The sequence below is a fragment of the Phodopus roborovskii genome, unplaced genomic scaffold (genome assembly GCF_943737965.1).
Source record: "Phodopus roborovskii unplaced genomic scaffold, PHOROB, whole genome shotgun sequence".
NCBI lineage: Eukaryota > Metazoa > Chordata > Mammalia > Rodentia > Cricetidae > Phodopus > Phodopus roborovskii.
This window is the reverse complement of record NW_026126408.1, coordinates 12,094,893-12,122,006: the sequence shown is the minus strand read 5'-3', so window position 1 is coordinate 12,122,006 and position 27,114 is coordinate 12,094,893. Positions and strand designations below refer to the sequence as shown.

At 42.3% G+C, this 27,114-nt stretch overlaps 1 protein-coding gene across 1 annotated transcript in view; it reads right to left on the bottom strand.

Annotated features, from left to right (window-relative positions):
* The window catches only part of Selenoi (selenoprotein I), a 34,665-nt gene extending 11,790 nt beyond the window's left edge, over window positions 1–22,875 (bottom strand). The window contains exons 1-6 of the mRNA XM_051181746.1: window positions 22,693–22,875; window positions 9,623–9,691; window positions 8,592–8,700; window positions 7,937–8,011; window positions 3,795–4,057; window positions 2,342–2,450 (exon numbers count right to left, since the gene is read on the bottom strand). Of these exons, the coding sequence (XP_051037703.1) occupies window positions 2,342–2,450; window positions 3,795–4,057; window positions 7,937–8,011; window positions 8,592–8,700; window positions 9,623–9,691; window positions 22,693–22,749 (682 nt within the window). The 5' untranslated portion in view covers window positions 22,750–22,875. The remainder of the gene's footprint in view (window positions 1–2,341; window positions 2,451–3,794; window positions 4,058–7,936; window positions 8,012–8,591; window positions 8,701–9,622; window positions 9,692–22,692) is intronic.
* Window positions 22,876–27,114: the final 4,239 nt, after the last annotated feature.

Below are 27,114 nucleotides of genomic sequence, written 5' to 3'. Positions count from 1 at the left end.
AAATGCTAGCTGAAGCACTCTGGTACAATCTATACAATACAGTATCAGCAAGCTGGAAGAGCGGGGAAAAGCCTATACACTGTCAGGGGTATATTAGCAAGTGGGGGGCACACGCTACAAACAAGGTGATAAAATGATGCATGCACTTCTAAACCGTAAATTAAAGCTAAGAATAAGGCTGGAGAGATGGTTTGGTGGATAAAGACACTTGTTGCCAAGCCTGGCAACCAGAGTCCTACCATGGTAAAGGAGAGCTCCCTCTGACCTACACACGCACACAGTGAATAAATAATGAATGAATGACTAAGAATGGCTGAGGGGAAGGGAGAATAGGCAGAATAAAAGTTATACTTCTCCCAAAAAAAGGAAAAAGAAAAAAAGGCTGGGAGTTGGTGGCACACAACTTTAATCTCAGCACTCAAGAGGCAGAGGCAGGTGGTACTCTGTGAGTTCAAGGCCAGCCTGGTCTACAGAGCTAGTCCCAGAACAGGCTCCAAAGCAACAAAGCAATACAGAGAAACCCTGTCTCAAAAAAAACAAAAAAAAAAAAACAAAAAAAAAAAACAAAACAAAAAAAAAAAAAAAAAAACAAAAACTGTACTTCTTTGAGTATACCCCTTTATAGATTTTACTTTGTACTTATGTTTTCTAAAACTATAAAGAATAAATTTCGAAAGAAAATCCAATGCTTGTAAGTTAAAATAAAAAAGAAAATAATAATATAATAATTATTATTTTTATTATTTTGGCTTTTCTAGACAGGGTTTCTCTGTGTAGCTTTGTAGACCAGGCTGGTCTTGAACTCAGAGATTCTCCTGTCTCTGCCTCCCAAGTGCTGGGACTAAAGGCATGTGCCACCACCGCCTGGCTATAAAATTTAAATGTATATATCAAAAAATGGTGTCACAACACAAAGTGGCATCTTTACTATCAGATTCCATTTGGAATCAATATTTTGAATTCCTGTGGTATTTTTATCACAAACTGACTTTAGTTCCCCTACCTGGCTGCTGAATGAATGGCTGGCTAAACAAAGATCCTCAATGTCTATGAGTACTTTTAGGTGAAGAGCATGGACTAAATCGGAACTGACATACAATACCTAAACCCTCTCATCACTATTTAAAACAGAGGCAACTAAACATTGTGTGATCCCTAGCATGTGCTCACATTAACTTTTGAGTTAGCCAAGGCAGGTATCTGTAGTGTGCAGGCAGCACTAGTGGTTTTGAGAGCAGTAAAAGGCAAAGAATCTAGGCTATTTTTTTAGGGGTCCTAGAAAAAAAATACTAAAGATCTAAGAATAAAATGCAGGTCATGGATCTATTGCTCTATCTAAACACAACCCTACCTATTCCTGCTGGTAAACCCTGGTAAAGGCTAGAAACTAGATAAGGCTCAGAAACTGCTGACTGCTGTATAGGCGCAGACCTTCCTGTAGTCTGGGCCACATTCAGGAACCACTCTATTTTACCAGCAGATGTTTATCTGTATAAAGTGGTTCTGTTTGAGTTATTTTAAGCCTTGAAAAAGTTACTTTTCTTCTCATACCATTTAGCGAATCTCTCAATCAAGCAGCTTGTCCCATGGAGGTTTACTATTTAAATGTAAAATTTAAAGAATATAGAAACATGTACTATGTGAGGTATCTTTAAACACTAACCATGTGCTGTCATGGACATTTAAGCCAGACATGGTGACACACATCTCTAATCCTAGCACTTGGGAGGTAGAGGCAAGAGGATGAAGAATTCAAGGGCCGCTTTGGTTATATAAAATCCTGCCTCAAAGAAACAGAAATGGGGGGATGGGGCTGAAGGGATGGGCGGAAAAGAGCACCTGTGAAAGGGGGGTGGTATAGGCAGGAGGGGGTGTGATGGCTTCTGTTTACTGTGAAGGTTACCGTCTTAGGGAGCAACCACAACCAAAAGCTCCAGTGACACAGGAGGCAAGGTGTCCAAGAGGAAGAGAGAGTTAGTTTTGTCAGCAGAGTATAAATCTCTATATTTCATCTACTCTTTCAAATTAACAATTTTCAACTTGAAACAGGTATGAAGTATCCACTAAATGTAGTCCTCCAACGCTAGACTAAACCGGGTAACAACTTTACAAAGCGTATGTGCTGATCTACTTTGGCATTTCTGTCCAATTAGGAAAAGCTTGGTGCTCAACAACAACAACAAAAACCTTGTTTCTTTAACATTCTGGTAGAAATCCTGTAGGGCTGTAGGGCTCTGCTTGATGGAGAACAAGGAAAGAGTGTTATCACTTGCTATGGTCAAACACTGGCTTTTGATAACAAAGTGAGGGTTAAAACAGGCTTCGACATGGAGCTCCTTACCAATAATCATTGCAGTGAATAGGTCTCTATATAAGAAATTAAACAGGAAAGGTTCATACCAGGCCTCAACTCCCACCACTGCAGTCACTATGTAGACAAAAGAAATAGTCTGGAAGGAAAACACAGACAGAACAAAGAGGCATCAACAGCTGAACAATCCAGGAAGCCAACAGTGCTTTGTGCATCATTAAGTCTAATCAGAGTGATTACCACAAACGTGCTTAAACTTGCTATATGGCAAATCTCCTTGCCATATAGAGACTCCCCCCTCCAACACTGCCATCTAATAGCTGCCATGTAGGCAATGCAGGCAAGTGGTCACCATTTGGAGCCCTTCAAAGGCAGTTAAGTCATAGGATGATGACTCAATGTGCCCACCTAATCTAATCAACCTCCATCGGCAGACACACCCCAGCTTCCCGTATCTCTGTTGGCAACTTATGGCAAATGGAGAAATGGCAGCACAAGAAGCTGAGACTCTAAGGCGGAGCTAACACAGGTCTATCCACGAGACAAAGCTCTCTACTCACTGAAGTCGGCAAGGAAGGCAAAAGGCCAAAACTTCAGTCATATGTGCACCACTTTCTCCAAAAGTAAAATAGGTCAACATGCCAAATTAAATCATATTTGATAACATTAAGATGTTATAACATTTTAATACAACAGTGGCACTCTAATATTTTTAAAGCTTTTTATCATTTAGAGATACATTACAAAATACTTAACCACATTTCCTATAAAAGAATGAGGAAAACACAGACAGCACACAAGAAACTAGAGGCCATGTGCTGATAACTGCTAAAGCTAAGTACTAAGCACGTTAAAGGTTCACTGTCATGTTTTACTTTTGTATGTTTGAAATCAATGATGTGCTGGGTGATAGTGGCACACACCTTTAATCCCGACACTCGGGAGGCAGAGGCAGGCGGATCTCTGTGAGATGGAGGTCAACCTGGTCTACAGAGTGAGTTCCAGAACAGCCAGGGCTACAGAGAAACCCTGTCTGGACTACCTCCCCACTACCAAAAAAAGAAACCAATGATGCTGGGAAGGATAGAATCTATGGACTTTTACATGCTAGGCAAGCATTCTAGCGCTTTTTTACATCTCCACCCTCAGCTGTCTTCTCAGGAAAAGAAAACGCTAAAGCATCAATTGCTTTTTTGAAATTTTTATTTATTTTTTTTAATCTTATGTGTGATTTGCCTACATGTGTACCACAACTGCCTGGTGCCCAGAGATCAAAAGAGGGCATCAGGTCCCCCAGAACTAGAGTTACAGACGATTGTAAACTGCAATATGGGTGCTGGGAATTGAACCTGGAGCCTCAGAAAGGAGAGACACCTCTCCAGTCCCACACATCAGTTCTAACTTGCCAATGCCTAACAGCAGTAAAGAAGGGTAGTAAAAACTTTAAAACATGCAGACCATCTAGGGCATAATGTATACTTACCACCTGGCTAATGTCATAGCCCCAGGGCAGGAAAAGAATGCCTGTGTTATACTTTTCCCAGTGAGACAGGATGAAAGAAAACAAAACTACCCAAAGCAGGAGATAAAGAACAAAAACACTGACACCGGTCGGTCCTCGTCCAAAGATGGAGTACACAGTCACAACAAAGTAAACACATGACCAACTATCCAGGCCATGGTCAAACAGCTCCCCTAAAGGGGTGCTGGAATTGGTTCTACGTGCTTGTTTTCCATCTACTCCATCTGCAACAAAACACATAGTACAAAAGAAGGTCAACATCTGGCCAGCATGGAGAAAGTCGACTTCAGGAAACTAGTAGAATGAAGCAAAACAAGTCTCAAGTGCCTCTCCCAGGCAGTACTCTTGAGCCTAATCTTTAATTACTGCAATTCAAACATTTCAGAAATAAAATAAACATGTAATTTCTTAAAGATTTATTATGTAATCATTCATTCATTCATTTAGTGTGTGTATGTGTCTGTGTGTGCTTGTGTGTGTTTGTGCAAACAGTCAAGCCACGGATGTGCAAACGGTGATGAAGGCCAGGAGGGCATTGAATCCCCAGGAGCGGGGATTACAGGCAGCTGTGAGCCACCTGCCATGGGTGCAGGGACCAGGACGCCAGTTTTCCAGAAGATCAACAGGACTCTTAACCACTGAGCCATCTCTCCTCCAGCCCTACTATTGCTTAAGGCGGAATCTAAAAGCTCACATCATATTACACTGAATGGTGCCATTTTAGATCTAAGAAGAAAGCATTCTAGCTGGACTCCAAACTCCTCCAAACGAGGCATATATTCTCAAGTTCCCACAGCATTCTCACAGTTGCTCATCGTAATTATCTAGCTCAAAACTTGTTGCTTCAGGAGCCCAAAGAACTTTAGTCATCATACTCATTTCCTCCTCTGTGACCAGGGCCTCTCTTCACGGCTCTGCTTTCCCTCCCTCCAAGTGCTTTCAGAGTACGAATGCAGTAAGGTGGTCAGCAAATATTATGACTGGGTCTGCTGAACTTGTACAAAGCACTCACTATTCTTGGTGCTATAAAAATGACAACAAGGGGTAGGAGAGACAGCTTAGCAGTTAGAAGCACCGGTTGCTCCTCCAGAGGACTTGGGTTTGAATCCCAACACCCATGTGATGACTCGCAACCATCTGTAATTCTAATTCCAGGGGATCTGACAGCCTCTTCTGGCCTCTGCAGGCACCAAGTACACACATGGTACACAGACATATACACAGGCAAAATACCCCAAATATGTACAAATTAAAATAAATAAATAAAAGTGTAAAAACCTTACAATTGAGTTTTCCCTTGGAGTGTTTACAACTGAGAAAGGGACAGAAGACAGTCACTAAAGAGCACCAGAAAAGAGGCTAAAAAAGAGCAAGGTTCCCTTCAGATAATCTAGATTGGCCTTTAGAGCACAGTGAAATGTGAGCAGGGACATAAAGACTGAGTTGGATCTCAGCAGGTAAGAGATACAGGAGTATGCCATTTCAAGAAGAGAAGTGCTACCAGCAACGTACGTTGATGGAAACCGCAATGCACATGCAGAAGCCTGAGATGGCAAAAAGCACAACTCATGCTCAGAAAATGCAAGCAGCATCATTTGATGTAAGTGAAGGCTAAGAGAAGGGATGGAGAAATGGTTTAGCATTTGCTGCTCTTGCAGAGGACCCAGATTCAGTGTCTAGCATCCAGCTCATGACCATCCCTAACTCTGTTCTAGAAGCTTTCATCTGGCCTCCTCATATACTTGATATGCACATGGTGCACATATATACATGCAGGTAAAACACTCATACATTGAAAAAGAAAAAAAGTAAATCTCATACTTGTTTCTTTATTAAAAGAACAAACAAAATCAGCCGGGTGGTGGCGGCGCACACCTTTAGTCCTAGCACTTGGGAGGCAGAGGCAGGAGGATCTCTGCGAGTTCTAAACAGCCTGGTCTGTAAGAACTAGTTCCAGGACAGCTTCCAAAGCTACACAGAGAAATCTTGCCTTGAAAAACCAAAAACAAAGAAAGCAAAACAAAAATGTCTAATAAGAGATTTGAGCTGCTTCAAATATTTTTGGGACTAGAGGGAGCTATTAAAAGATGTATGAAAGAATAATAGAAACCATGAGACAAGAGAAGAAATCATGTTTGCTGAAACGGTGCGACTGACATGCTGAAAACAGAGTCCCTAGCGAGTTACCTAGACAGAGATGGAGTATAGCCGGAATGAAAAGCTGGTGAAACAATAACAGAGAGACGGAAACTGGGCGCAGGAGTGCAGACTTCCACTCAGGTGACACAGGAAGGAGCATCTCAAGGTGAGCCACAAGTGAAACCCAAAGAAAACCAAACAAGTAAAAGTGAGAGAATACATAAAGATGAGGTGCAAGATCCAAGAAAACAACTGCACAAGTTTCCAGCCTGGGTACCAGGAGAGCAGCAGTAACCCTACAAAGAGGGAAGTAGGAGACCAACCAGGGCAGGAGTGTGAAGTACACAGGGTTGGGATTCTTTTCTGCTTCTATGTATCTGAAATATCTAAAACAAAAACAAACAAACAAATAAAACCCTTTTTCTTATTAACTGGCTTAACAATTTTCTAATTTCTGTATAAATCATATGGTTAAACTATCAGATCCACAAATACATATTAAGTAGATTTTGTGCATTTTTTCAGCTTCACTCCAGCTCCCTATGTTGGGTCTGAGTATGTTTCAGAATGTAATTTCTTCCTCATAATGGTGAAGACTTAGGGGAGATTTCATTATTGTGAAAGACATGTTTGACTCTAACAAAACTACTACAGTGCCAAATAATTTTTGTAACACTCCTACAGTCACACTTAACAGATTATAAACTGCCTCATGTTAATTCATAACTAGTTATGCAGCAAGTTGCTTATGTCAAGTCAGGGTCTTCACAGAAACTGTGGCCCTAAATTAACTGGAACACGGAGCCTTATAAGGCTCGGATGAATGTTGTGCGCAGCAAGACCTCACAGGTCACCTCACCTTTCCCTAGTCCTCAAGGCAGCCCTTGGCAACAAACTCCACTAGCAGCAGTTTAAAACCTGCCCCCCTCCTCTAACAAGTGTATAAAGCCTCTATCCAAATATGTAACCTTTAGCCAAGCTCCTGGCTCTTAGAGACCTCACTGGTTTCTTTACTCTTACAGCTCTTGCCATCCACTATGCCAGCATGAATATGCCACATTACACTGGGTCTGTGAGAACAAACTATTTTTTATCTGAAAAGACTTAAATAACTTGAACTTCAGGTCTGCTATTTTTCATGTATTTGAAAACCAAATACTGAACTGCTACTGTGTGCCAGGCCATGTTCTAGAAACTTAGGATGCAATAGTAAACAAGAATACTCAGTCTAATATCTATGTCAGGATTTCTTGTGAAACTTAAAGCAAAAATAATGTCTTACTCTAAGAGCTGGCAAACCTTGTGGCAAAGGTCAAATAATGAATAGCTTAGGCTTTGTGAGGCACACCCTTTGTGAGACTTGGTTGTGGCTTCTCAATGGATCTTTATTGCAGGAAGGCAGCCAGAGACATCACATAAAGAAAAGCACACATTCTGTCCAGCAAAGCTGTGCCAAGGGAGTCCATTTCTTCAGAGGTGTGGTCCTTGGTAGACTGCCCATGCCAAAGGACGGCTTTAACTACACCCACACACACATGGAAGCTCTAACTGGACTCAGTGGGTTAAAAAAGAAAAGAGGACATAAAGTTGGAAGAGATGTGGAAGGGGCGCCAAAAAAAGTTGAAGAAAGCGGGGTTGATACACTCTAAATATATAATATATATGGAGGAAATTACTAAAGAACTCTTAAAAATTCTTCAACAACAAAAATCAACAAAAACCTTCCTTCCAAAAATAGACAGTTCTCCAGGCTTGACTTGCAAGCAGTCACCTGCCAATTCCTACTTTTATTCTGGATCCCTAGCAGTAAATAACATCACTTCTCATAGATTCAAAAATATAAATGATCAATTTGAACAAGACACTAACAGATTCTAGTGATAATGAGTTAAGCATAGAAGAAAATGTTAATGAGTGCTTAGTCTTGCTGGTGTACCCACCAGCCACCACGGTCAGTCTCTTACCTAGAGTGTAGGCCACAAAGTTGAGGATGCCCACGACGATCCACACCCAGTCAGGCACATGCTTATGACCTGGTGCTGTAAAGGAGAGCAACCAAGATTTTAACAGTCTAACTATAATAGCTCTCACCACCCTACCTGCTGCCAGTGAGAAATGTTGCTGCTTCTTAATGAGAAGTTACTTTACAATGTATTCTGAATGCAGAACTAAAATATTAAAAGTTAGCAGGTCCCCACTTACAGTTTTAATAAGCTATGTTCAAGACCAATGTCAAAAATATTTTAGAAGCCAGGTAGGTACATTTTATCCCAGTCCAGAGGCAGGTGGATCTCTGAGTTCAAGGCCAGCTTTGTCCACAGAGAATAAAGTGTTCCAGGACAGGCAGAGTTTTTGACACAGGGTTTCTCTGTTGTTTTGGAGGCTGTCCTGGACCAGGCTGGACTTGACACAGAGATCTGCCTGCCTTTGCCTCCCAAGTGCTGGGATCAAAGGTGTGCACCACCACTGCACAGCACAATCCCAAGATCTTATATAACATTCTAATACCCAAAACTTTCAGAAACATAAGCATCTTAGATTTAGAAATTAACTAACCACACCTTATTCTTTGCTACTCAAGAGATTTAAAATTATGTATTAAGATAATAAAATTCTTACCTGAGGCATAAAAGTCAGGATCGAAGTATGTCAGAAGTAGGAAATTGAATACAACCAGCAGAAATCCAGAAAAGGTTATAAGATTGGGAGCCAGCCAAGTAGGAAATACCTGTGGTTTTGTTTTTTTTTTTGTTTTTTTTTTTTTTTCAAAATAGTTAAGTAAAGAAATAGTTAAGTAAAGAAAGCTCTGTTCAATAAACATCACAACATACAAATTAGGTCATAAAAGCTACCAGTTTGAAAGAGCATATGTAGGTATTCTGTATATTAAAATACAAACAGTAACTCCAGCTGATAAGTGAGCATTTCTTTCTTCTTCCTGTCCCTTAGATTCTTTAATACACAAACTTTTATAATGATAGCATACAGTTCATTTTAGGAGGTTTCAAAGGCCTTTTATAAAAATGATCAATCACAGTAGTATATATATTTATATTCCAACAGGGAGTGACCCCAAAAGGGAGGGTTAACTGGGAAGGGGAGAGGGGGCACCTCTGTAACATCTTACTAAGAACACTGTTCGCTGGGCCTGCAAGCACAGCCTGTAATCTCAGCTACTCTGGACAGTGAGGCAGGAGGATTCCAAGTTCAAAGCAACTCAATGAGTCCCTATTTTAAAAGTACAAAGTGCTGGAGAGTGGCTCAGTGGTTAAGAGCACTTGTTCTTCCAGAGGACCTGAGTTCAATTCCCAGCACCCCTGTGGTAGCTCACAACCATCTCTAACTCCAGTTCCAGGGCATCTGATGCCCTCTTCTTACCTCCAATTACACTAGGCATGTACATGGTACAGACATACATGTAGGCAAAGCACTCATACACATAAAATAATAACTCTAAAAACAAATTTTTCAAGAAGCAAAAAGCTGAGGATACAGTTCTGTGTGGACCACTGTGACAGCATGTATGAGGCCTTAGGGTCAATAACTAGAACTGCAAAGAAAAAACTGAGAGTGGCAGCAATAAGACTCTAAAATTAGTTAAAATACTCAAAATTTGTTTAAACAAAAGTGTACGCCATTAATAATCTTACCTTCACTATAGTGTTCCAAAATGGATGCATGATATACAGAGAGAGCGGATTGGTATCCAAAGCACTGTACTGTTAAGAAATGAAACATTTCAGAGTTAACCCTTAATTACTAAAAACTATAATAACAACAGTGCAAACTATGAAGAACACATCTGTTTGTATTCTATCCCCCTCTGGATAACAAAACTAGAGTAGCAATATAAACAGGGCAAAACTGTCAAGCAGTCAGGTATTACTTTATGGCAACAGGGAAGGGTCACAGAGGAAGTAAACAGATCAGTCTAAAGCATGGCACTAACCCTAATGTGGTTGCTTCATTCACAAACACCAAGTCCAAATGGCCAGGGTCATCACTAACTCATCCGTCCCCTCTCAATCAACTTTATAATGTTGTGGTGGTTCAATAAAGACATTTACACTATGGACCAGGGATAGAGCTGAGTGGCAGAGCACTGGTACTGAGGGAACACTTTTACAAGAAAGAATATGTGTACACACTTTAAGCTGTTATAGTTATTACACAGGTTGGGAAATATGTATGCTGTGCACATTAAACACACCAGGCACGTTCCCAATCCCCTTCAACCATCTTCACCTACAGGTGTCTAGTTGTTCCCTCTCATACACACAACTGAATGACCTTTCTGTCTTATTCACCTGTGAACTGAATGTGTGATAGCCCTTCTCTTAGAGGGCTATCACAAGGATTTGGTAAGTTAATAATACATTCAAGACACCTAGAATAGGACACAGTAAGTGCAATGTAAGAATTAGCTATTACTACAGGAACTGAGCACCAAAGGAATGACAACCCCCCCCAGTAAAAAAGCAGACTGTATAAATGAAGGAGCAAACACAGAAGTAAAGGTTGTGTGGTAATTGAGTTATATTATACCCCAATTAACAACTGAAATATTTAGTAAGAATGGGGGAGTGGGGAGACTTGCAAAGAAATTTTAGCAGATAAATATATGTAAATATGTACAAATTATACTAATAACTCCTTCCTCCCTTCCCTTTCTCCCTCTCCCCCACCCCAAAAAAAAAAAAATATGTCCTCCACTAGGTAGAGGGAAGAAGAGATATAAAACCAGAAGAGCCAGACAGAGAGATGCAAGCTTTAATCCCATTACTGATACTGAAGCAGGATGAGTCCCAGGTCAGCCTGGGCTGCACAGTGAGACCATGTCTCAAAAGAACCCCAAACACCAACAAGATGGCTCAGCAGGAAAGGGCATTGCAGTTCATCCCCAGAACCACAGGGCTGAAGTGGAGAACCAGCTCCTAGAAACTGGCCCCCACCTCCACACATACACACGTGCCACATCAAGCACACACACACACATAGACACATACATACTGTCCTCAAACTCATGGAGATTTGCCTGCCTCTGACTCCCGAGTGCTGGGATGAAAGGAATATGCCACCACCACCTGGTCAGCCAGTATTTTCAATGCCTCAAGTACTAAATATGAACAAAACAGAAACTGAAAATGAATAAATATGGTTAGCACAGTAACTCTAATATCTACTCACCATGTTCTGTGTGTGACATTCTCCCACTGCTCTAGCCTATTACAACCAAAATGGAATGAAAGACCTGACACAGGCAGTAAGAAGAAAAGATGACAGAGATTGCTTGCTCTGGCCAGAGTCACATGCCCAGGGCCTTCTCCAGACTCTCACAGGCCTCCTGAAGTAGCCTTACTGTGACTTTTAGCAAACTATGCTATGAGGCTTTCACCACATGGGATGCTCCACAGAAAGAACACACCTGCTGACAGCTCACCTGAAGCCTCCAGACCTGGACATGTGGAACGTTACAGCACAGATGACTCATTCAGTAGGAGTGTCCTGGCCTCCACCTAACAAACTGTACCCAGACCATGTGATGGAGCCAGGAGGCCAGAAAAACTGGAAAAGCACCCATTTCAGGCCCATCTGCTGGAAGAGGTTCAAGTGAGAAGGACACAACTTAAGGCACAATGAATATCTACTGGGCACAACATCCAAAACTCCACTTACTCAAAGAGCCTCGTTCATTAACTCTTCATAATTTTGAATTAGATCCAAAAGAAAGGTTTTTGGTTTTGTTTTGAGACAGGGTTTCTCTGTGTAGCCCTGGATGTCCTGGAACTAGCTCTGCAGACCACACTGGCCTCAAAACTGCCTCTGCCTTCTGAGTGCTAGGATTAAGGCATGGGCCACCACTGCTGGTCCAAAAGAAAAAATCTTTAAGTGAATGACATTTTAGTGTGAAAAAAACTCTTTTTATAGACTGACACTTTAAACCTCCACTCCAGAATAGGTTAATAATAATATAAAATAAACACAAAAGGGGCATTTTACCCTCTAGGATTCTAATTTGACATTCAATAGTAGTGAGTGAGATGAAGTATACTATAGCAAGATCAGCAAACGCCCTAAACACTCGGTGCTTCCCACCTACACCCATGCTGCTGGTTCTTCTTTCTTTCTTTTTTTATTTTCTTTTTATTGTTATTTTTTCTTATTTTACATACCAATACCAGTTCCTCTCCCTCCTTCACACTCCTGTCCCATTCCCCACCCACTCCAGAGGGCCGGTGATGCCTTCCTGGAAGGATCATCAAAATCTGTCAAGTCATTTGGAGTAGGGCCTAGGCCCTCCATCCCGCCTCTAGGTTAAGGGAATTTCCCTCCATGGGGAATGTGCTCCCAAAGTCCTTTCCTGCACCAGGGATACATCCTGGTTCCACTGAGATTCCTTAGGCCTTCTGAGACCCACATTCAGGGGTCTGAGTCGGTCCAATGCTGGTTTCACAGCTATCAGTCTGGGGGCCCATGAGTTCCCACTTGTTCAGGTCAGCTAACTCTGGGTTTCTGTAGCCTGGTCTTGACCCTTTTTCTTATCACTCCTCCCTCTCTGCAACTGGATTCCTGGAGTTCGGCTCAGTGTTTAGCTGTGGGTGTCTGCTTCTGTTTAAAACAGCTACTACATGAATGCTCTAGAATGGCATATAAGTTAGTTTTCAATCTCATTATCAGGGAAGGGCATTTAAGGTAGCCTCTCCACTGTTGCTCAATTGTTAGTTGAGGTCATCCTCTGAACATTTCTCTCTGTTTTCTCTTCAAACCTATAATGGCTCCCTCTTTTACAGTATCTCTTTTTTTGCTCTGGTCTATTCGTCCCCACTCAATCTTCCTGGTCCCACATGTTCTCCTCTTCTCTTTCTCCTAACTCCCTCTCCACACACTGCCTCTCCGCCCCCCTCCAGTATACTCAGGAGATCTTGTCCCTTTCCCTGTCTGTGAGGGACCTTGTATGAATCTCTTAGGTTCCTCCTTGTATCCTAGTTTCTCTAGAAGTGTGAATTGTAGGCTGGTGATCCTTTGCTCCACGTCTAAAATCCATATATGAGTGAGTACATACCATGTTCCTCTTTTTGTGACTGGGTTACCTCACTCAGGATGGTTTCTTCAAGTTCCATCCATTTGCCTTCGAATTTCAAGATTCCATTGTTTTTTTCTGCTGAGTAGTATTTCATTGTGTAAATATACCACATCTTTACTCATTCTTCAGTTGAGGGGCACTTAGGTCTCATAAAACCGCCAAGTAAGGCAGAACTTCTAGGCCACACCCTTGGAATGGCTATTGCATTACATCTCATCATTTTTATTTGAATACAGAACCCTGTAATGTCATCTAAAGCAATTATGTCTACAGTAAGAGACTTTCATAGTCTAGGTGAAATCCACCTAGAGGAGGCACTACAGGGACAAGAGCTAAACCTGGAAATGCTGCCACACAGCAAGAAACACTCAGATCCACCACCAGCTGAGGCAGAGGGATTCCCTTGCATTTTTAGAGATGATGTGGCCCTGCAAGGTTTTCCAGCCTCTAGAACTGAGAAAATAAGTTTATGTTGTTTATGGCCACCTACTGCATATCAATTCCTATGGCATCTCTAGGAAACCAATGAAGTCTGACCTACCCCCATTATGTAGTCAGAGTGCTCAGACCAACGGCATCCTAAAAGGTGAGAAGGTAGTCAGTCAGTCAACGTACACAACACCATATCAAGTCAAAGAAGCCAGACCTGAAAGAGAACATGTTTCTACCATGTCCATGACATGTATGAAGCTCAAAAGAAAAGCCATGGACTGGTTAACAGCAAGTACTGCTCTTGTAGAGGATAAGAGTTTGGGTCCCAAACCCACTTCAGGTACAGGAGCTTCAGTGTGTGTATGCATGCATGCATGCATGTATGCATGCATGCATGCATGTACATCACATAGTACAGGTGCTTCAGTGTGTGTATGCATGTATGTATGTATGTATGCATGCATATACATCACATGGTGCAGGTGCTTTGGTGTACGTATGTACACATAGTACAGCTGCTTCTGTGTGTGTATGCATGTATTATGTATGTGTGCATGTATACCACATGGAACAGGTACTTCAGTGTATGTATCTATGCATGCATGCATATATGTGTGCATGTACACCACATGGTGCAGGTGCTTCGGTGTATTATGTATGTACACCACATGGTGCGGTACCAGCAGAGGCAGAAGAGGACACTGGATCCCTTGGAATTGGAGTTACATGTGGTCATGAGCCAATCAAGTTGGTGCTGGGAACTGAACCTGGGTCCAACCCCCTCCACAGCAATGTTTTAACATCAGAATGGGAAGCTGCCCTTACTGGTCCCTATTAACAGTACCATATTGTGTTATGTTTTGTGTCCAAAGGACAATCTTACCAGTCACCTCATTTAACATGACAAAGCATATATGACAGTGTTAATTGCCATTTGACAGATGTTAACTAGGGAGGGAAAAGCCATCTTGTCCGAGGGCCATTCCCTGGGCAGGGAACTCCAGACTGTAGAATGGAGAGCGCCAGCTGAGCAGCTGTGCTGCCATCCCTCTTCTGCAGCCTCTTCCAACCCCTGCTGCCTTGGCTTCCCTGCCATCAACTGTGAGGTAAAATAAAGCATGTCCTTTAAGTTGCATTTGTCAAGAGTATTTTATCCTAGCAACAGGAAAGGAAATTAAGGTGAGGACTATCTGTCCCCATCTTACAGATAAAGAGGCTATAAAATCAGATTAGCACAACTGATAGATGGAAAGGTCTAAGTTATACATCCTGAGTCCAGTAAGATTAGTCATCTTAGAACACTCCAGTGAAACTGACTGCTGTGCTGTGTGAGACAGACTATGCTGTCTTGACACAATCATAATACACACATATATATATACACACACATACATATGTATATACGTATGTGTGTATGTGTGTGTGTGTGTATATATATATATATATATTATAGTATGATTTCCTCACATCCATTTCTTGTAATATAATTGGATATTTCTTTGATTCAGCATAGTTCTCAAAGTGTGGGTCTCAAACTGGACAAATTATTGGTTCCCCAAGAGTGAGACCAGGCAATCTGCCCTTTTTATTTATTTGTTTACTTGTTTTGTTGAGAAAGGAATCCTATGTGTATTCATAGCTACCCTGGCCCTCTGTAGACTAGTTTGGCATAGAACTCAAGAGAACCACCAGCCTCTGCCTCTGTAGTACAGGAATGAAAGGTGTGGCTACCACACCGACTCAGGACCTGCCTGTTAACAAACCTTTAGAAGTGAAACTAAGTGCAGCCTTGATCCCTGACTGAAGGAAAGGCCACTAACAAGAGCTTAATGGCCAACAAAGACACCTCCTGGGGTAACACCAAACATCACATTGTAAGCAAAAGGCAAAACATAGTTTTAATAAACTTTAAGTATCCATTAAAAGTCTACTAAGTACAAGAAAACACTCTGCCACAACCAAGAGATGATACAAACTCTAAACTTCAGGTGCATTGGGGTGGGGGTATGAACCTTGAACAGAAACAGTTCCTTACAGTGTCTTTGTGACTATGAGGCTCTAAGAACTACACCCACAGACAACATGACTCAAACAGTAATGAGATCTCATCTCAGTGAGCACTGTCATTTATATCTGCTAACAAGTCAGAGCAGCCTAGAGAATTACAGCCAGGAGATGGGCAAGCTATGATGACAGCTGGTCTACCTCAGTAAGGAACAGAAATATTTGCTGAGGAATCTGGATATCAAGCATATGATAAATGCATAAGGGCCCTGCAGATTCCTACACTGGAGAGTCATATTTAAGGAAAAATGTTTATTCTGCCTATTGTATTGATGGAAGATGTCATTCTGTAAATGTGTTTCTCTTATTGGTTAATGAATAAAGCACTGTTGGAAAATAGAAAAGGAAGATAGGAGGGACTAGGAGACAAGGAGGAAAGAGGAAGTAGTAGGGAGGAGTCAGCATGTAGAGACTGGGGAGAGCAGACACCAGCCTCACTCTCAGGTAAGACCATGTGGGAATACTTAGATTAATAGAAATGGGTTAATACTTAAGACAGAGCTAGCCAATAAGAAACAAGTACCTGGCCAACAGCATTATATCAAATACAGAGTCTCTGTGTTATTTGGGGCTGGCATAGTGGTGGGATTGGTGGCAGGGTGGGGGGGCACAGACTACTCACAACATTGTATTATGTATCTAAGAACAGAAAGAAATATGAGAAAGACTGCCCAAGTAGGGATGTGGACTGTCCCTTTATTCAACACATCCACGCCATACACACTCCCACCCATTAGTCATTCGGTAGGGGCCAAGGTTTATGGAACAAGTATTGTGGGATCACACTGTTTATTTTCTAAAATCCTACCACCCAATGCTATGTCACTCACCTCACTCAGCTCACCACTAGGCACTGTATGTCATGTGATCACAAGAAGGCTAGAGTATTTTGACAAAAGATCAAGAGAAACCATGTTAATGGAACTTTTATATACTATTACTGTTATTAGCCTCTTGCTGTGCCTAAGTTACAAATTAAACTCTACCATAGGTTTGTTTGTCTCTGTAGCAAAATTGCATGACAAAGTTCTGTGTTACTCAGGGATCAGGTATCCGCTGAATGTTCTAGAATACATCCCCTGCAAATAAGGGGGCTACAAGACTCAATGAAATGCACAGCTAGCAACATGAGCCCACCTAAGCCACTTTTGGTTTCCACTGTACATTGTCTCATCTCTAAACCATTAGACACATACCTAATTAAGCATATTACTGAAGATTATTACTCCAACCTTACATATCTTGTACAAAACACAGCCAGTACCAACCAGGGATAGCTTATACTTAATTCCTACATTTAAGAGGCAGCATAGTGCCAGGCGTTGGTGGCACACGCCTTTAGTCCCAGCACTTGGGAGGCAGAGGCAGGCGGATCTCTGTGAGTTCGAGGCCAGCCTGGTCTACAGAGCAAGTTCCAGGACAGCTTTCCAAAGCAATACTGAGAAACCCTGTCTCAAAAATCAAAAAAAAAAAGAAAAAAAGAGGCAGCATAGCATGAAGAACAAACTTGAGATCCAACGGCCTGGTATCAAATCTCAGTCCACTACATTGTAAGTGAAAGGGCCTTGGGCATTTCCTTCACACAGCACCTGCAGGCAGGTAACTTTCTCCCTCTCCTATTGACTCTTTCCCCTGAACCAGCAGAACTTCCTATCTACCACCTTCTGTTCCTTCAGAAAGACTCCCTTCTAGCTTCAGGTTATAATTCTTCAAGAGACAGTTGAAAGGGAAAGAAGGGAGGAGGGAGAGAGGAAGGAAGGAAAAGGCATGAGTGAACTTGGAGACATGGTCTTGCTATGTTGCCTGGGTGGCTTTAAATTCCAGCCTTGGCCTCCCCAGTGCTGGAATTACATGTATACATTGTCACACCTGGCAACTGTCTATCTTTACCAACATCCCTAGAGTATGTCTAAGAAAATACTAGGAATAATTCTCATCAAGGCAACTAATGTACCAATGATGCTGGGTTATTCTTGAATAACAGTGACATCTAGGTTTGCCATATTTACATGTTAGATGACACTGCAGGCAGTTTGCAGTCACAATAATCAAAACTCAAAAAAAAAAAAAATCAATAATTTCTCATACTATTTCTACTGAGGCTCAGGAAGCATCCTAGTCTTTGAAATTACAGAAACTGTCTCTAACGTAGGACAACCAACTCACAAACAATAGCTGATATTTTGTTTCCTTTTGTTCTTTTGAGACAAGGTCTTGCTATGTAGCCTAGGCTGGCCTCTTGCTAATCCTGTTTCAGCATCAGAGTGCTGAGTTACAGGCATGTCCTATAGAACAATTAGTTCTGTTTTCATTCCAAATCCACAAACTACACTTTCATGTATACACATTCCCCCCCACAAAAAAAAGCCCTACTCCAAAGGTTACTATAGAGTCATAGGACCTGTCATAACACTTGGGAAGGACAGGGAGAAAAACCAGGTGTTCCAGGGCATCTTCAGCTACATAAGACTTTGGCACCAGATTGGTCTACAAGAGACCCCATTACACACAAAAATAATAATAGAGGATTTTTTTTTTAATTTTAAAGCATTACAATAAAGTGCTTCACAAAACCCTGCCTCATATGACAGTTACCTCCCTCCACTTAGTCCACCTATTACCAGATCCTGAGTCACCCCAGCTTCTCCTTACGTTTTATGTGCCCCTCCACTGCCCAGGATACCATCCCCCAGCTACTCACTCAGTTACCATGTTCTGTCACTCTTAAATCAGGGACAGAAAAGGTCAAATGAACAAAGACAACCTATATGAGACACATGAACAGCAGGAAAACAACAAACTGGAGAACACATACTCTACTTTATTTATGATTTTTGGAGGTTTTTCCATTTTGTTCTTATTGTTTGAGACTATGTTTCACAGTGGCCAGGATGGCCTGAAACTTGCTATGTTCCTGAAGCTGCCCTTGATCTCAGAAGCTTGTGCCTCTTTAATCAGTCATATATCCCTTCCCTTTTCTTAGACAGGGTCTTACTATGTATCCTTGGTTGGCCCGGAACTCACTCTGTAGACCAGGCTGGCCTCTAACTCACAGGAAACCACCTGCTTCTGCCTCTCTGGGACTGGGATTACAAGTGTGTTCAATCACACCAAGCCATACACCTTTTAAAAAGAAGTTAAGCAGTGAGCCTGAACTAAAAGAGGAACTTCAAGGACAGTGTTGCCCAATATTCTGATTTTTCAAGAGCATCTGGAAATCAGAACTTTTATGAGAAAGATTAATTTTTAAGACAAAGAAAGGACCAAATTAAATGTATTTTCTGGATAAGTCCAGTATGCGCTTTCCAGTTGTAACCTCTTTTTAGAATCCCCTCGCCCTTACTAGGTGTGGCAGCTTATGCCTGCAGCCCCAGAACTACACAGGCTGAGGCAGGAAGATCAGTGGTTAGAGGTTAGCTGGCCTACAGATCAAAACTGTCTTGAAGAAAAACAGGGGAAAGGAAGAAGGGTGTTTGCTTTCTTGGGGGACATGGTGGTACAGGCCTGTCAGCTCAGCATTATGGATACCAAGGCAGAGATCATGAGTTTAAGGCACACTGAGACACAGACAATCTTTATTCCCTCACCTCTGTCCCCCCTGCCATAATACTCAGGCCACCAACATCTCCTAGGTTTGGATTTACTCACTGGCATCAGAATCACTTGGTGGAGGGTAATCACCACCCCTCCACACACCAAGTGATTCTGATGCCAATAAATGTGAGCCACAATCACTAACCCACAGAACAAAATTACCCCCACTCTGTTCCTTGCCCGTTTCACCTGCCACACCACCACTATACTCAAACACCTTATTTTGTGGTTCTCAGAGAAACCTCTTGGGCCCATCTCACATCTCATGGCTCCCTTCTGAGAGGATCCCTTTTCCCATCTGCATTCTTACTCAGTTTTCATCTGTCTAGATTGGCCTTGCCTCATTTCCATCACCTCAGAAGTCTTCCTCAGATCTAACATCCACTCTCACCTCTATCAGTGTGTGCTGCCTCCTGTCTGCTTCCACAGCACCTAGAACTTATGATCTGTATCCACTGTTTATAAAGATTTGTTTACCCATCCCTACGCCACCCCACTGGGCTCTCTGAAGTCAGGAATTTCAACTTAGCCTAATTTTGCAACCCCAGTGCTATGCCTGATGAGCAGATCTTCCATAAATGCTTGCCGAATAAATAAAATGACAGGGTATGGTCCAGTAAGACCAAAGGCCAATTTGGATTCTGGTTCTCTGACTTTGCTATCAAAATGCAAATACAGTTTGTCTTTACAACTTCTTAATTATAAAAGCAATAAATTCACAATAACTACAGTCCCTGTATCAAGTTGTTGTCATCAGTAACGTTAATTAAACCCCAACAGCAGGAACCAATTCCTGAAATTCTACTCTTGAAACTAAACAAGGTATTTAGCTCATTCCCCCTCTAAAGCAAAAGGATACAATGAGACACTAGATGCAACACTATAAATTAAAACTGTGCCTTCCCCAGGTCTGACTAAGCACACTACAACAGTTTAACCCATAAAAGTAGAGTCCCTCAACAGTAAGTATCTGTCTAGTATGAACAAGAGGAAAGGTGGGGGGAAGAAACCAGTGAGTAGAGGAAAGGATGATAAAACCCATGAAGGCAGAATACTTTAACACAACTGTCTGAGGTTGCTATAAGCAATGGAGCAGAACAATAGCACTTCTAAATTGGTACCTTCACATTCAAAGTGAAAATTCAAAAGTCTTCCAGGGGTCACATGCACAGTTACTTTTACATACTTAAAATTTCCATTTCTATTCCTTCAGTTTTTACTGGGCATCTCTTTGGCTCAGGATGCTGTGGAGACATTGATTATGTTGAACATAACTGCTATCAGCCCCGCCCAACTAGAGTTCCTGTCCTAACACAGAAGACAGACATTCAACTAATTAAAAAACTAACTATTGAACAGGACTGTGTTAGACACTCCACCAGAAGATATGAGTATTAAAGAGAGTCTATAAAGCCGAGTCCACACCAGGCTTTCTTCTGTACTGAAAATCACCCTCTTCTTGCTACAGAAACCTAACTAGCTCTCCGTGTGTCCCCCTCTCGGCAGCAACTGCTCTGTGAAGAGCCAGGTTTCCACTTGCAGCTCTCAGATCTCCTCTAGGGCCAATGAAGAAATTCAACTGGTTCAAAAGTAATTTTTCCACCAGCTCTTCTAGGAGTTATCATTTTTTCCTCTATATCTTTGCTGGGTTATAGAAGGTCTTTTAAGAGTGCTGATTGCACATCTGGGGGTGGTTTAATCCAAGAAGCTGTAAAGCAAGTGCTCTCTGAAGACCACACAGTGAGAAGGCAATTAAAAAAATAGATCTCTGTGTTCAACTCACGTGCCAACAAAAATGACCACACAGATTTTTCTTTCCTTTGGACACCTCTAATTCATTCTTTTAAAATGAACATGGTATATGCTATTAACTCCTACTAGAAAAATGCTAAGGCAATAAATTTGTATTTGATTTTGGGTGTGTTTCCCCCACCCCACCCCCAAAAGACTCACTGTAACTAAAATGACAACATCAACAAACTATTTCTGTGAAAGAATGCTAGAGCACTTGCAAAATTGACCTTTGTTTTCCAGGATGATAGGAAGCATGCTGTCAGATACAGGAACTGAATCAGATAAGGGAGGAGAGGATCTCCACAGAAAACCACATTGAAATGTCTGCTAAAAGACTCCAGTCCAGCAGAAAATATAAACCTAGAGAAGGCTGTAAGGAAAACAAGACTCACTAAATAAATACTACTGCTATTATATATATATACCGTGCTCTGAACGTCTGGCTCTGGTAGGAAAAAATGTTTTAGCCGTCAATCTTTACAGAGTGCAGCATAGATATTAAATTGGGGGGGGGGGGCGCTGACCACACATAGTAATAGGCTTCTGAAATACAAGTTACAAGGCCCTGGCCCAAGTTAGCCTCTGGAACTTCTTCCCAGTTATAGTGTTAAGACAAGTCACCACCTCAATTCAGAATAGTAAGGTCCAACGCTGCTTCAAAGAGGGATATAAAGCCCCTTGGGGTTTTTTACATTTCAGTTAAACAAAATTAAGAGTCCCCACCACCACCACCCCCAGATATTCATTCATTGCACAAATGTTTGCTGGATGCCAATTGTGCCGTGTAGCACTATGCTTTGGCCATGCCTCATCATTGGACGTTCTATTCTATTCTACGGGCACATTAATTTCATAAAGTAACAGACTGGCCTGGAAAGGCTTAGCAAAGAGGAAACACTAAAAGCCCATTCATTATTCCAGGCTAAGATGGCTAGATGGCCAGTAGTTCCCTGGTGGGAGTACTAAATCGGGGTAAAAACCATCATTATTTCCTGAGGGCTCATTACATGCCAGAGTCTTTTCAACCATTCACAATCAGCTAGCTAAGCATGACAGAAACTCACACTTGAGCTAACCACCTAAAAGAAAGGCAGTGTGGGGTTTGAACGACTCGCCCAAAGCCAAATAGAAACTTGACTTTGACATCGGGTTTCTATGTACTCGAAAGCCCGCGCGCTCTTTGCACTGCATAGTTCCTTCTAGTGCACAATGTCTCAAACAGCAGCGCCACGAGCCACAGTGGAAGACTCTTTCCAGGGGCAGGGTGGAGCGCATCTGCATCAAGGCCTGGAGAAGTCACTTCCCCTCCCTTAGCATCCTTCGCAGGACCATTCCGATCTCTGAAGTTGTAAGCACTGACAGGCAAATGAGAAGTTCATTCAAACGAAGACCAATAGAAGGACACAGAGGGAACGGTACCTCTCTAGAAGAGGCCGAAAAGGCACAGCAGTGACAAGTAATAAGGAAAAGGAGAGAAAGGAATTCTCTCTCTCTCTCTCTGGGTGCTCTAATCTAAGGAAAAGGTAGTCTCCCGCGGGGTGCGGGGACCCGGCGGCGGGCCTAGGATGATCCCACGCTCCCCGACCGCGAGCTCCACTAGGATCCCCGCAACAACGCCCGCCGGCGCGCCACGCGGCAGGCACAAGGTGACACGGACCGCGCCGGCCCCTCAGCCGCCAGGGCGCGGCCGGGGCGAGCGGGAGAGGGGTGGCCGTCCGTCCGTCCGTCCGTCCGTCCGCCCGCCCGCTCTACCTTGTACTTGTCAAATCCGGCCAGCTGCTCCGGGCTCACGTATTCGTATCCAGCCATGACGACCCGAAAACCCAGCGCCCACTCCGCAGTGGCAGCGACTCTCTGCGACTGGCAGATGAAACACGAGCAGCACCACGGCACTGTGCAGGGCTGGGAAAGCCTGGGCTGGTAAAGAAGGTAAAGGCGCGCTCCGCCCACCGCGCACGCGTAGCCGACTCAGCGCGCAAGCGCAGCCCCCCCGCGGATCCCGCCCACTCGGATAGGGACACCGCCCTTCGCACGGCCCGCCCCTAATGCCGCCTCTATCCAATCGGAACAGACTGATCACCGGTAAGTCCCGCCCTCTCGCTGTCTTCGGCGATTCATTTGCTAGAGTCAAAGTAGGTGAAGAGGAGAGGTGAAAGGTCAACTTCCCGGCAGCCTTTGCTCTTGTCTCTGGTGTAGGACCCTCGAGGGTGACTGTGTGGGATTCCCTTGTAATCTTGTGGCCCGGGTGAGTGTGTACGCGCGAATTCGGGAGGAAGGGCGGAGCCAGGTGCCTGCCGCGGCGGGCTGCGAGTTCCTGGAGCCTCGGGAGCCTGAATTGATGATGCCGGGCGATCGGGAGACTGGGAGCGGTCCAATAAAGGGACTTGAAAAGCCATCGGAGTCTGCCCGCCTCTGATCGGTGTTGCTTGTGAACCTTGGACTGCCCCGTCATATTACACTGGTTCAATACGGTGCGAATTCCAATTGCTTAAATCTCGATCGCCCATGAAACCATTGATTTCTCAGTCTTGTCGGGGCCTTAACTGTGTTGCAAGGGGTGTTTTTACACAGCCAGAGATCCCAGTGCTTTGTAGAAAGAACAAGTCACTACTGGTTACTATGTGTCTAATCATAGGAAATGTTTAATAACGATTGCTACTTTTTAGTTGAGTGTTCTAACTGCCAAGAGCTTTGCATACATTATTGCCAACCCATTGAGATGGGAGGTATTTTCCCCATTTCCCCTAGCACAAACCCAGGAGTTGTGTGACTTAAGTACCAGAAAAAAGAAATTTAGATTACATTACCTCCCCAGAGACAATTTATTTGGTGGGAAATGGTCAACCCGATTAGAAATACAGACTTATTAAAATCACTATCTCAGTCTCCCTACTTCCTGGAATAAGGGCAATTAATTTGAAATCTCCTTTTATGTCCCTTAGAGTCATTCACTTAACAAATACTTACTATGACCTAAAATATGCTGAGCCCAGTTTTTGGCTGTATGCTCCCTTCCAAAGGCAAGGAGGTGCGTATGAGTGGGGTTGTCGTTTTTTGAGTCAGGGTCTCATACTGTAGTCCCAGCTAGCCTGAAACTCATACAGCCCAGACTAACCTCAACTATTACCTCAGTCTCTTAAGTGTTAGGATTGTAGGTGTGAGCCACAACACCCAATTCTAAAGTATACAATTTTTAATGAGATGATACATATAAAGTATGTGTTAAACCAAGATAAAAGCTTTGCCATGTATTTCTTCTAGTCAATATAAATAAGAAAAAAGAAAAGGATCTTGCCATCAAATGTTTTAATATAAGCCTTGTACTATTCCATCAGAAATACAAACACCATACTTAACATTTTAATTACTTGTGGAAAACCATTTAAAAGTAACATGATAGGGCTGGAGAGATGGCTCAATATTTAAAGCACTGGCTGTTCTTCCAGAGGACCCAAGTTCAATTCCTAATGCCCACATGGTGGCTCAACCATCTGTAGCTCCGTTTCCAGCAGATCTGATGCCCCCTTCTGGCCTCCAAGGGCACTGCATGCACATGGTGTATGCATACAGGCGAACACCTCATATACATAAAATAAAAATTAATTTTTAGCCAGGTGGTAGTGGCACAGGCCTTTAATCCCAGCACTCAGGAGGCAGAGGTAGGTGGATCTCTGTGAGTTCAAGGCCAACCTGGTCTACAGAGCGAGTTCCAGGACAGGATCCAAAGCTATAGGGAAACCCTATCTGGAAAAAAAAAAAAAAAAAACAAAAAAAGAATTAATTTTTTTTTAAAAGTGACTTGGTATAAGCTAATAATAGTACATAAACTCCATTTGTTAGTTTCTTCATATGGAAGCAAATTCAATGTGGCTTTATTTGGTTTTTTGAGATAGGGTTTCTGTGTGTAATAGCTCTGGCTATCCTGGAACTTGCTCTGTAGACCAGGCTGGCCTCGGACTCAGAGATCCTCCTGTCGTTGACTTCTGAGTGAATTAAAGTTGTATGCCTCCACCACCTGGCTTGCTTGCTTGCTTGCTTTCTTTCCTTCCTTCCTTCCTTCCTTCCTTCCTTCCTTCCTTCCTTCCTTCAATATTTTCCCCCAGAGCAGAGTGTGATGATGTACACTTATAGTCCCAGCTTGCTGGGAAACTGAGGCAGGTGGACCACTTTACCCAAAGTTGACCTTACACTCATGATCCTCCTGCCTCAAAAATAATTTAGTAAATATGCTTTAAAAGGAAACTTTGAATTTTTTAAAAACTTTTTTGTTATCTCCAATTATGTGTATGGTATGAATAAGTGAGTATAGTTGCCTGAGGAGGCCAGAGGCATCCAGTCTTCCTGAGCTGGAGTTACAGGTAGTTGTGAGCTTCAGGACATGGTCTTCTGTGTGGCAGTAAGTGCTCATAACTATTGAGCTATCTCTCCATTCCCACAGCTTTTAATTTTGTAAAGGAAGCAGTTGTAGTTTGCTGCCTCTGCTTTGACTTAGAATCAATTATAACTCCTGAGAGCATCTTAAACAAAAACAATATAGAAGTTTGTCTACATCATGTTATCTGAGGAAACCTCAACAATTCAGTTTTCCCTTGCCCCAGTTTCTATTTTATTTTCTTTTTTAATAATGTATTTATTTGTTGGGGGTATTGATTGTGGGGAAGTTAGAGGACAACTTTCCACAGCTGGGTTGGATCCTGGGAATCTAAGAGTGTCAGGCTTGGCAGCAAGCATCTTTATCCTCTGAGCCATCTTGTTAGACTAACGCTAACTTACTCTCTGAAATCCAATGGAACTAAATCATTTAACTTTGCAGATGAAACCAGCTCATCTGGAGGAAGATGCCTTCCCTTCAGTTATTGCGCAGATCATGTGAAATGATGTGGCTTAATGTGGTTAAATTAAAACCAGGCAAGCATAAGATAGGACTTCCTGAGGCATATGAATCATAGGAGTGGGTCAGCTTCCCATAGACTTCGTCAATGCTAGAAAGAGAAAAGTTGCTTTGGAATTGAACCACTCTCCTGTGTCCTCTTTTCTGAATCGCACTCAAGGAGACTTTTATGCTCAGAGTGACCAGGGACAGTCTTATATTGACCTGGCTGTTCCCCTCTGTATCTCTTCCCAGTATGCCGCAAAGGTGAGTGCTTTATTGTTGCCTTGCTTCCTTTGTCTGCCACCTCATCCGTTGAGCTTTACTTCTGTGTTCCCCCCCACCCCCCTCTACCAGTATGGAGGCTGAACCTAGCTAGGGTCTTCCTCCCACTGGGCGAACATCTGCATCTCAAACCACATATTACCCTCACAAATGTTAGAAAATATCAATTCATGCTTTTAAAAAATGTTATCTTTGTAACATAACATGAAAAGAACCTAATTCTTGTAGATTCTGTTTTATTTAGTCAGAAGGAAGAATGTGTCAGGTAAGTGACAATAGCTAGTAAGTTAAAGGACTAATATAATTAATAACACCAATAAGAGTTATTGAAGTCATAAAAATGAACAAAATCTTTCCATGGAAGTTTGTAAAAGATGTAATAGATTTATTCTCATTTTTAAATAAAAATTAAGCCACATGTTGTGGCTCATTCCTGCAATTCCAGCATTTGGAAAACCAACACAGAAAGAATTGCTGTAAGTTTGAGGCCAGCGTGAGTTACAATATGAGACCTTGTTTAAAATATATATATATATATATATATATATATATATATATATGCTCTCCTGCTTTCAGTTGGCCACCAGCTACCCCCCTCCTCTTCTCCTCTCTTTCCCTCTCTCCTCTTCTGTTACCAGTGCCTCTGTGTCTCTTCCCTTCTCCCTCACTCCCCTTTCTAAATAAACTCCTCATTTAAACTCTTAAAAATTAAAAAAAAATAAAAAAAATTAGAATTTAAATAAGTGAAATAAAATTAGGGCCTGAGGTATAATTCAGTGTTCCATGAGTGTTTCATATGCATGAAGCTCTGGGTTTAATATTAACCCACACAAAAACAATACACTAATAAAAAGTAATGGTTCATAAGTTTTACAGTCCTTGGCTGGGTTATAGCACTTAGCCTCAAGTGCAAGAGATTCTGGGTTCAGTCTGGTACCTTAACACACACCACCATCATCAATTCTCAGAGCAATTGAGCATCACTTGTTCACCCTAACAACTCTGAAACAAGCCAGAGT